Here is an 11,543-nt window from a genome sequence, read left to right as displayed (position 1 = left end):
TAACACTAAAGGCCTGAATACATCAGTAACACAAGCCAACAGTAAACAGGAACAGTAGAGGATGGACTCCACAGCCTCATGGCACTGAGAACTGACTGTGTGAACTTCTTTGCTGAAAGTGTGTGCGCTAATTTTCTTTGTTCCTTTCAAAGAGTTTGTCCCACAGCAACCGGAACTTCAGCACGTTTGGTTAGAAGTTAAACATGTATGATGACAGCTAATATCTGCACCAAATATCAGCCAGCTGGTGTATTGGTTCAAAACTTTGATCCACAGTGAAATATCTCAACAACCTTTGCAGGGATTGCTCTGCACAAAATGAAAGCAAACTAGGGGGCGCTGTGCATGATGAGGAGCTCTGCTGTTCTTCCTGTTCAACGGGAGCTGTATCTTGCCACTGTCGTCTTCAGTGCTGATCTGGGGTCAGACTCTGGGTCTCTGTAAAGTGCTTTGAGACCATTTTGATTGTGGAAGGAGCTGTATAAATAACACTGAATTGAATTGGATTGATTCAAAATTTGATTGAAATTCTCTGGTCAACAAAAATATCAGTATTATATCTAAAAAACACTGGTAAAATTGTAAAGAAGTAAAATATCTGATGAAAATAAGTCTGAAAACTATCATTGAAATATCTGATAAAAGAGGTTTACACTGTGTCTTGAGCCTCTGTGAGTTTAGACACTGTTTCAGTGGCTGAGGAGAAACATGCAATGAACATGCAGCTCATGTTTTTGTCACTGTCATCCAAACATGTTTAAAGACACGTAAAATACTCTGAAATTAACTGAAACTGAAACTCGTGCAGACTGAAGGGAAAACATTTAGATTTCAGCTCTGCCTCAACTTTAGCTTCAGCACAACTCTGCTGCCATATTTCAGACACACACACACACACAGCCACTTCTACACCCATCTCCTTTAAACTTTGCCCCAAACCCCATCCATTCTCTCCTGAGAGAGCTGTTAACCAATAATTCTTCTTTTTCACTCCCATCTCTTTAAGCCTGGCACCAACCCCTTTCCTGCTGCTGAATTCTCCCAAATCACTTCATTCACCCATCTCTGTCCACACACACACACACACACACACTCACACTCACACTCACACACAAATACACACACGTAGGGAAGGGAAGCTGCCCCTCACCCTCTCTACCGGGCTGATTCCAGTCCATTCCCACTGAGCTGCATTAGCATACAGATGTTAAACTGAAAAGGGAAAGCAGGGAAACACAAAGGGCCTGCATGGCCAGGAGGGGTGGGAGGGGTTGAGGGGCTGCACAGGGATGGCCCTTGGCCTTTTTAAGGTCTTACAGACACACACACACACACACACACACACACACACATTCATGCACACACAGAGCCACGGGTATTGAATGGTAAATAGCCATGGGGGTTCTGGGAGTCTGCTCCTGCTCCACTCGACTGATATTCATTTCATACTGATTTCCCACCAGAGGGAAATCCTCAGCCTGCACCCACAGCTGAATGCCAACACACACACACACACACACACACACACACACACACACACACACACACACACACACACACACACACACACACACACACACACACACACACATAGGGGAGGACCTCAACTTCTGCTCCACTTTGTGTGAATACATGGAAATCAGTCACAAGTATCTCTGTGTGCCATTGTGTGCTGGGGAGTCTTTGTTTGAGCATCTGTTGCCCAAACATTCTCCTCAGTGTCATTCACTCTAAATTGATCTGTTCAGACGAGTTGCAACAAAACTCACTGCTCTTCCCACACAACACACACATAAACACACACAGAGGGGAGGGCTGGGAGATTTCTTAAAAGCAAGAGAAAGAGTTAATCTTTGTTCTTTTTGTGTCAGTGAGACACAGATGATCGTAAAGGCCCGAAGAGCAGTGGCAGCATTTTAAAGCGAAGCTCCTGGGAACACCTCAGCAGCAATGTGAATTTTGCAAAATTGTGTTTTTCTTCCATCGTGTTAACCACAAACATTTCCTGCTTTTTTCAAACCTTTTACTGCACTTATAATGAATTTGACCCACGTCGCTCACATTTTCCACAGAACAAAACAAATTCTGGAGATCTGTGCTTTTTATTACAGTTACTACTAATATAAGAACAAACTGGGCACGTCCAAACAAAAAGCATGTTTCCACTGAAATCAACGGGTACTGCCCAGTGTAAGAGTTTAATTCAGCACTAAAACCAACACCTCTACTGCACATGCATCCTCTCATATTCCACATATTCTTGTAACTATGGAATATAAAGAGATTTTGTCCATGGTGACTTCACTGATTATCTGAACCAATAAGAATCAGAGTTCTCATTATTTCCTTCTGAGTCATGAGACACGATCCTGCAGAAAACAAGAGCTAAAGAAAAGGTTGCAGAGATGAGAGCGAGCAGAGGGTTATGATTAAGCTCAGACGTTGGGATGTGAGGATACTACTGATGACATAGATTCTCAGTGTGGATGATTAGAGTTGCTTATTTGGGAGAAGAGAGGTGAATGTCAGTCTTAAAGTAATGTGCTGGATTTTATTCTTTCATATATTTATATTTGCATGATATTTTGCTCAGTTCTGTCTTTTTGACCCATGAGTTACTCAAGATGAAAGTTACCTGGTTCATTGGAAAATATCTTAAATCCTGAAACATCTTATTTTTAATAAGCTCACTTTTGACTTTCTGTGCATCATATAACAAACTGACACAAAAGTGTAATGAGATACAGCTGAGTTTAGTTTCCAAAGACTTTTATTTTGAAATAAAGGTGGACAAATATATTAAGATAAAGAGCTAGGATATCAACATAACCCATGGAATGTAAACAATAAATGCACTTAAATTATGTATAACAAAAACACAATATAGGTTTGCTTTGAAAAACAAAATAAATAAGATTTTAAGTTAACAAAAGTTACAAAAGTGGCTTGCTGTCAAGTCAAGCTAACGACAAGCTATAACAACAACAACAAGCGTCTCTGGACTCGTCAGGGCAAGTCATGACAAAAACAAACAATAAAGATTTTGCCTGATTTCATTTGAACTCGCTTGATTTCACCTGCCGCTCAGAGAGTTAGCTAGCTAGCGTGCAACAGAAGTTGACCAGAAGTTGAACACATTGTCATCAAGGCAACTCTGATAGATAAACATCAGCTACAAACAAAGGTCACCCTTTCACCTGTGTCCTTATATCACAGAGAACAGAGTCCACAGGAGTTTTAAAGAAGGAATTTGCACACACACAGACTGCAGCACAGCAGTCCTGGTCCTCACACATGTACCATGAAATGTTGATGCTCTTTTTCTGGTCATGTAGTTCAGAAACTGATGGTCATAATGTATTCACATTTTTTCTTGCCGCTGCTGACTCACACTAAGGCCATGAACGTATGATGAACCCGTCCTTCACCACCGTTTTGCTTTGCATTTAGGTAACAACGGATAACACTGGGAAAAAGGTTGTTACAGACAGAGGTGTGAGGCTCGACGGAGAGGAGAGCAGACCCACTGTGTGCTCACACCACACGGTGCTTCCAGAAAGTTCCGATGCAGTATCACTGATGGACGCCTCCGGTCAGAGAAACCACTGACTGATTCATCGAGCTGCTTGTGATGTGAAAACTCAGTGAGCCTTGATTTCTGCCAGGCCTATTAGCCAATAAGGCAACACACATGTAGAATGCCAAAATGTCTTTCTCCCTCCTTTCCTCTCCTCTCCTCGAGCCTTCTTAAAGCTACTGGATGGTGTAAACCAAGCAGACGGACATCATGAATGCATAAGTAAAGCATAATTTCTCCGGCATCATAAAAAATGCATCACAAAGCAAACTCTGACAGAAACAGTAAACCATACAAAAAGCAATAAATAAAAGTAAAAAAAGTGTTAAGCAATAATTACAATAATCATAACACTGTATATTGACTGTCATGGCTAAAGGCTAGCTAGATGTTAAACAGTACAAATGGGTTAGGGGAACGCTAACATTAACTTTGGTAACTAGAGAAAGTCAGTGGGTTGCCTACATGTGTGCTATTCTTTGCTGCTAAGGCAGTTTAGCTGAATCCTTGCCAGGCAGTTAAAATGGCTGACAACTACAATCAAGAGGCCACAGCAATACAACCAATCAGTTAATCAATCAGTGACAGCATACACTTATTTAACCCTCATACTCATGGACGAGAGGCTGGTTTCGTACAGTTGTAGAGTCCTGAATATGACCAGACAAGTGCTGCATCACTGAAACTGTTTGTAAGAAGGAGAATAAGAAAAATAATGTGTAACAAACAACACTGCTATTTTAAAAAGTGGAGAGCACACCAGTCATACATAGGCCAAACAGCACTAATCATAAAATCCTTCCTAAAATCAGGGTACAGGAAATTCTCACACAGAACTTCCCACTGAGCTGGAACAGCATAAGGACGAATGCTGAGCTCAGTGAAGTACCCTCCAAGTATTCTCTAAAAATGGGTATACAACAGTATACAGCAGTAACAATGGCATAAAAGAACAACCTTACAAAAATAAAGATAAAACAAAAACAAGAAGTCAGCTAAAACTGGACGAACACTGAGCAGCGCTACAACTGCTTGGATGAGAAATGCAATATGCACAAAGTTAGGTACGTTTACGTGGCTGCATTTAGGATTAAAATCAGCCCTACAGTAAAACCCTTCCTTACTCGTCTGAAACAGACAGACGGCTAAAGATGGGCAGACGTCGGCCCTCGAAGCTCGGTGACTCTGTACCGCTGGAGGAAGAGCTAAGGGAGCAGGAGGAGGTGTAGCCTTCCTCAGAGAGGGAGTCAGCCGAGGAGCAGCGCTGAAGGCCAGGGAGGCTGTTTAGGGAGACTGGCAGCTGCTGGGGGAGGTGGTAAGGGAGGTTTGGGGTTTTGGAGGTGAAATTTGAGGTGGGACACCTGGTGCTGACAGAATCGGTCACAGCATAGAAGCGCAGAGCCGAATCACCGCTCTCACCTGCCAAGTCGGTGATGCCAGAGAAGGGGTAGGGGCAATGCTTCAGTGCTCTCGGCTCAGGAAAGAGAGGGGAGAGGAGCTCTGGGCTCCCTGCAGAGGATGGAGGGGGGGAGACAGAGGAGGCTCGGGTGAAGAGGAGGGAGGAAGGCTGTGACTCCTCAACTGGTTGGAAAGTCTGCGGAGAGGAGAAGCCTGCAAAGCTCAGGCTGTGACGCAGCAGAGGAGGCCTCGGCTTCTGTTTCTGTGGAGGGACGGTGGAGTTGCCAGCGTGGAGCTCATCAGCGTTGTGGATGAAGTGGCAGCGGGCGCCGTACGGGCAGAAACCTATTGTGTGGAATGTGCGGCAGGGCTCTGTCTTGTACTTGGGGTGCCTGCTGAGGCCTCTCAGCTCGTCCAAGCCGTGGGCAAACTGGCACTTGGTGCCGTACTTGCAGGTCCCGCTTTCCTCGTAGGTGCGGCAGAGTTCGGTCTTGTATCGGGTGGAGATGTGAGGCGAGGGGGCTGGAGGTTTGGAAGCTGAGGGGGAAGCAGTGGAGGAGAGAGAGGTGTTGCTGAGACAGAGGCCCGGTGGAGGGAGGAGCAGTGTTGGCGACACGGAGGCCATTTTGTCCTCTCTGCTTCCCAAGTGGCTGCTGTTGCCCTCGATCATGCTGACTGAGCGGTCGACTCTGAAGGGGATGTGGCTGAGCGAGGAAAGGGGAAGCTGACCCTCCCTGTTCCACTGCTTGTTTGCCGCCATACTGAGCCCCCAGCAGGCTGACTCTGTCGCCTCAGAGCTGCTGCTGTTGAACTTGGAGTTGGGGAGGGTCACGGGGCAGAGAGAATGGCGACGCTGGAAGCCCAGGACTCTTTGACTGTGCTGCTGCCGTTGCTGCTGTGAGCCGGCAGACGAGCCATCTGTCGCCTCCAGGCCACGGAAATTCTGTCACACAAAAGGAGAGAGGAGAGGAATAGATGTGAGCCTCCTGCATTCCCAGAGCACTGGAGCGAGGCGGGGTGAGACGGGGGGGGTGAGATGGGGGGGTGGGGGTGCAAGTCGAACTGAAAGGAGATTTTAAAGCTGCAGCTAAAGCAATGGGACCGGAGAAGTTTACTCATGGAATAAAAGAAATTTTCAATTGAAAAAGATGTGTTGAATCTTTAGTTTAACTTTATAACTCTCTCATACTTTTGTATGTACAAAGTCATTTACAGTTTATGAAAGAAACAGTCAATAAACTTGTTTTCCAATAAACATGATCTAAACAACATAAAATTTTAGGATTTTTTTTTACATCAGCACATGAAACTTCAAGACTTTTCTTGCAGTTTTAACATTATGTGGGAAATAAATCTACTAAAACAAAGCTCCCACTCGTGTTTCATCTTTCCTCTGAGGAGAGATAGTTTTAGCACTTTAGCATCTGATCACACAGGAGACAGACGGATGTGGGATGTTGGCAGATACATATAAAAATGTAAAACTGTTGTTGGTAGCTCTCACCTTGCAGAACTCCTTGTCCAGTTCCAGGAAAGGTGTTAGAAAGTCAGAGGGCATGGCTCGCTCCACCATCCTCACAGTGAAAGAGATGGACGTCTGATCCCACAGCAGAGGAAAAAAAGTTTCTCTGGTGTCTGAAAAGCCTCGGAGGTTTGAGTCTGGCCCTCTGAAGGTTGCTTTTAGATGGTCAGGGATAGAGAAGCTACTTATGTCAGGAGCTGAAAGGGAGGAAGGGAGGGGGGGGGCAAGAAATGAAGAAACGAAGTAAATCAAGTCCGTTGTGAAGGAGACAGGGAGTTGGGAGAAAGAGCGACGTGACACCAGGAGGAAAGTTTCTGGACCATCTGCTGGAATCTGCTTAAATAGTTGGGGAAACCCACCCACCCCCTGCCTGTGTTGTTCAGGGGGCAGGGCAGGGCAGGGTGTGTGTGTGTGTGTCTGTAGGGGGGCTGGGGGAGGGGTCCTGCATTGTAATGGTGTGCTGGGGGGCAGGGTGGGCACAGAAAGAAGAGGAGGGAGCTGAATGAAGCTACTTTTCTACCCCTTTCATTACCAAATCCTTACAGATGCATTCTTCTTTTTAAAAGACTGTCCCCTCACTTTGTTTAGGATGGACACAGCTAAGGAGATAATGACAAGTGTTGCACGTACTAAACACATTTACTGTCATTAGTGCAGCTATTAAGTGTTTAAAATTGCTTATTTGACTTGTACATGTGTATGAAAATGTATTATTGTGTTCACGCTGCATTCAGCAAAGAAGAAGCAGAAGTGAAGGAACAGCAGAGAGTCATTTCCCCAGGAGGGATCAAGAAAGTGATTAAAATTAAAAATAAATGCTGCAACCTGAGTTTTCAGCTTAGAAGCTGAATGTCACCACAAAACCCACGATACACTTCAGTACATTCACCTCATTAAAACATAGCTGTGTCCTGTGGAGTCCTGACATGAACAGGATTCATTACAAGTTATTATGAGGGCAAAATCATCCCTGTGATTAATCACAACTCAAACATTCACAGTTGAACTTTGATGTGTTGTGCTCTTTAAGATTCTGTTGTTGTTGATGTTGTTGACTGTCGTGCTGCTCACTCAGTTTCTGGAGCACTCGATGAAAAGATGAATTCCAGCAGATCATATCCACTGCCGTCTTTTTCTGCAATCAGCTGCACAGAAACAACAAGTTTTATCTTTCAAGACCGAATGAAATAAAACTTCACGCTTATCTCAGTTTGCATTTCATATTCATGCCTCTACATTTCTGAGACCCAGCCACTCCCTCAGCAGCGACGTTTTCATGCTCACCTTGTTTCAAAGCTTGTTGTTGTGTTGAAATGTAAATTCAGGTCAGTTAAGGTGGTTCAAAGCCATCAGGATGAAAAAGCGCTAACTGTCGGCCGCTGGCCAGTAACACGCCTTTCAAAACAAAACAAAGACGACTGTCGGTCTGAGAGGGCCACGGTGGGATTTCAACTTTACAAACAACTTCACAGCTTTTACAAAAGTCAGTGATAACAAGTGTCTGATGGCGGTGAGGTGAGGTGTAGTGTCTTCAGAAGGACTGTCCTGTCCGGAGACTTCCGTCTGTTCCAGCTCTCACTGAAAGCACATGTTGTTTGACCGTGTTGTTGCGAGTTGAACCGTTTGGTCGTCTTTCCAGTGGGAGCAACGATGCATTTCAAACAGCACTGTCGATCTGTTTGTGCTGTGCATTGTGTCTCTGTATGGACACTACAGGGACGATTGAGACAGAGGAGCTGAACAGAGGAAACGTAAACACTGCTCTGTTTACGGTGAGATTCAGCTGGTGACACTAAAACAATACCATCAAATGACAGAATGTCTTCGTCTCATTCCAAATGTCAGAACAGCCAATCACACAGAACAGGTGATGCTCCAGAATCACAATATTTGTGTTGTTTTTTTTTTTTGAGTAGACAACTTGTAACTTGGAATAAAATAGATTTGACTGAGGTCCCAGCGCAGCTGTGCAGGACTCAAAGTATCTAACCCTAACCCTCATTAACAGGTGATGTTCAGGAGCTGCAATCAAATCACGTTTTTGTGACACACAAATATGGAAATGTGTGAGTTACTAGGAAATGGGTGAGTTTGGTGAGCAGGCTGCCTGTCACACTGCTGACCAGATGCCAACTGAACACTTTTATTGTTTAGCAAACCCAAATAGAAAGAAGAGGAGACAGTTTGCAGCTGCCTTGGCTTTTAGGATTGGAAGATGATTTTTATGGAACAGTTTTGAAAATGCGAACACATTTTGTTTTTCACAGGTAAACAGCAAATGTAGCTGTCATAGTGTTTGTGACTGGGGCAGATATTTATTGAACTTGTATGATGGAACGGAACAAATAGTTTGTGGCTGAAAGAAGTGACGGGTAGTTCACTGAAACACACAACGTCTTATCACAACGCCTCACTGATACGTTTCTGTGTGTGTGTGTGTGTGTGTGTTTTCAGGGTTAAATAACTGTAATCCAGTGTGGTTTCCTCCCTGTGGTCGTTTGGTTTGGTAACAGACTGACTTTCGTTATGTTTTTCTGCTCTACTCTTTTTTCTTTCTTTCTTTCTTTTCACTCTGCACATTAGTCAATTAATTCATGAAAAACAGAGGAGATAAATTTGTCCATCACCTCCTTCCTTTCCCAGTGTTTTCTGGTATTTTTCACGATCGATCCAGCAGATTGATCAGTTATCAGTTATCTCTTTCTCCCTCCCTGATGTTGTGGTCTAGGCTTCTGAGCGACACCGCAACTGAATCTCTTCTTACATAACCAGTGTAACTGTCTGTTGTGTGTGTGTGTGTGTGTGCGTGTGTGTGTGTGTGTGCGTGTGTGTGTGTGTCTCTATGGTGGTTAAACTGATAACACACTGTGTGATCGTGTAGGTAAATGTGTTTGTTTCTATTGATTGAGCCTAGAAAGTGTGATTCAGCCTGCAGGTCAGATGCTCTCTGTTCACACTCAGTGTGTACTGGTTGTGTTACTGTACATGAAGCACAGGGCACCTGATGCACACTGGTGGTAAAGCTGCTGATCAGAGTCACAGTATGTTTCAGTTGTGCTATTTTACAATTTTCCCGATGACTTAATGACAACAACAACAATAATAATGCAGCTTTGCCTTAAATCACTGAATGATAATCAGCAGGTGAGGAAGGAGCTAGGCCCAAAAAGTCATTTGTAAAACAGAAAAATAACTGCCAGCACCCTTATCATACCCAGCTGCTTCATGGTTTTCATTCTGTGCTTTGAGACAGTGAGTGTTTGGCTCTTCTTGTGCCCAGGGAATAAAACCTTGCTGTGTTACTGCCAAAGCACACAGGACCACAGCAGCTCTATCTGCTTTTAATCTGCTGATTTATAGGCTCTTTTCTGAGGTGCCAGGAAATATTTTCAGCCCTGATAGGAGTGAAACAGTTTTAAATGGCTGATTAAAGTGAAAAGTTATGGAGATTAATGGTGACTACGGTTGAGAAATGAACATGTGGTTGAAGTTGAGAGATGAATGGTGACCAAAGGCTGTTGGTGACTGTTATAAAGAGGTGGATAAATCACTGTGCAGGGACCTGAGTCTGATGAGGTCGCACAAACAACCGTGTCACGCCAAACTGCTGAAGGAGGATATTTCACTTTGTCTTTGGCCCCGTTCCATCCATCACGCTGACTTCCTCTCCACTAATTGTTCTTCTACCCCTGGGAAAAACATGTTCGTGTCACAGAAACATGTTTCTCCTGTGTGGTAAACTGAAATTATTATGACTGTCTCCTCCTCTTCTAAACACAGGTCTGTTGAGAAAAGACGTGCAGTGGCTATGGAAAAGGAGACAGGTGTTACTGAATGAAGACGCCCGCCTCAGCTCACCCCAGGCTGTGAACTACAGGTGAGGTGAGGTGTTTGGCTCCACGGTTTCTGCTCTGCTCTCTCAATTTTATTTATATACTGGCAAATCATAACACAAGTTATGTTAAGGCACTTTCCATATAGAGCAAGCCTAGACCATACTCTTTATAATATCATCTACAGAGAACCACTTGGCAACTGCGGCAAAGAAAAACTCCCTTTAACAGGTAGGAACCTTGAACAGAACCTGGCTCATGGTGGGCGGCCATCGCGCCGTCTGCCTCGACCAGTTGGGTTTCGAGTCACCGTGCTGGAGGTGAGGCTGAAAAAAAGCAGCTGAGGAAATAAAACTTGGGCAAATCAAAGAGTGACACACTGAGCGACAATAGCCCACCAAACACCTCTTTCACTGTTCGGCTCAGGGTGAGTAAAGGTAGTTACTGTGAGCTGCACTTCACCACGCCTGGTTCAAATCTGAAAATCTGGGAGACACAGAGCTCATACAGAGTTCTTCTCTGACATGATTAAACCTTCACTGAAGTAAAACACAGGAATGTTCTCATCATCCATGTTCTCTTTCTCCTTACAGCCACGCTCCTTTTCTTTCCCTCTGATCCTCCATCAGGCCGTTTGGCTCCTTAAATCCTTTCAATTCACCAACTGGACTCACACACACACACACACACACACACACACACACACACACACACACACACAGCACTATTTCATCTCACTCTCTCTACTCTCAAACAAAGAGTGTGTGTGTGTGTGTGTGTGTGTGTGTGTGTGTGTGTGTGTGTGTGTGTGTGTGTGTGTGTGTGTGTGTGCGTGCGTGTGTGTGTGTGTGTGTGTGTTGGGGGTGGGTGAACAGAGTGTTAAAAGCATCCACTGGATTATGTTATGACGAAAGACTGAAGCCCCTGCTGCTGTAGTTTTCCCGCCAGTCAGTTTCCTGTTTTAATGAATCTGTTACCGTGTCACAGACACACACACACACACACACACACACACACACACACACACACACACACACACACACACACACACGGGCACAAGTTTGTGCAGCTATCTTTGTCAGGACATTTCACTGACTTATATTCATTGTGGACCGTGGGGTAAGTGGGTAAGTGTTTGTGCCTAACCCCAACGCTAACCTAACACACCTAACCCCCAACCTTCACCTCAGAACCCATTAGAACCGGACTTTGG

General features: G+C 44.5%; 1 protein-coding gene across 1 annotated transcript; it reads right to left on the bottom strand.

The window, feature by feature from the left end:
* Nucleotides 1-2,762: 2,762 nt before the first annotated feature.
* On the bottom strand, nt 2,763-6,782 carry LOC121187033 (mRNA decay activator protein ZFP36L1). The gene is made up of 2 exons (XM_041046069.1): nt 6,480-6,782; nt 2,763-5,918 (listed from the first exon to the last, which is right to left on the bottom strand). The coding sequence occupies exons 1-2, from the start codon at nt 6,546-6,548 to the stop codon at nt 4,698-4,700; spliced, it is 1,290 nt and encodes a 429-aa protein (XP_040902003.1). The 5' UTR covers nt 6,549-6,782; the 3' UTR covers nt 2,763-4,697.
* Between the last annotated feature and the right edge of the window lie 4,761 nt (nt 6,783-11,543).

This window comes from Toxotes jaculatrix, chromosome 9 (genome assembly GCF_017976425.1).
Source record: "Toxotes jaculatrix isolate fToxJac2 chromosome 9, fToxJac2.pri, whole genome shotgun sequence".
Classification (NCBI taxonomy): Eukaryota; Metazoa; Chordata; class Actinopteri; family Toxotidae; genus Toxotes; species Toxotes jaculatrix.
The sequence above is the reverse complement of the archived record's forward strand: the minus strand, read 5'-3'. Positions and strand labels throughout refer to the sequence as shown.

Coding starts and splice junctions, on each gene's coding strand:
- LOC121187033 (XM_041046069.1), bottom strand. CDS start 6,548: ATGGTGGAGCGAGCCATGCCCTCTGACTTTCTAACACCTTTCCTGGAA. Junction 5,919..6,479: donor TGGACAAGGAGTTCTGCAAG/GTGAGAGCTACC, acceptor TTTGTGTGACAG/AATTTCCGTGGCCTGGAGGC.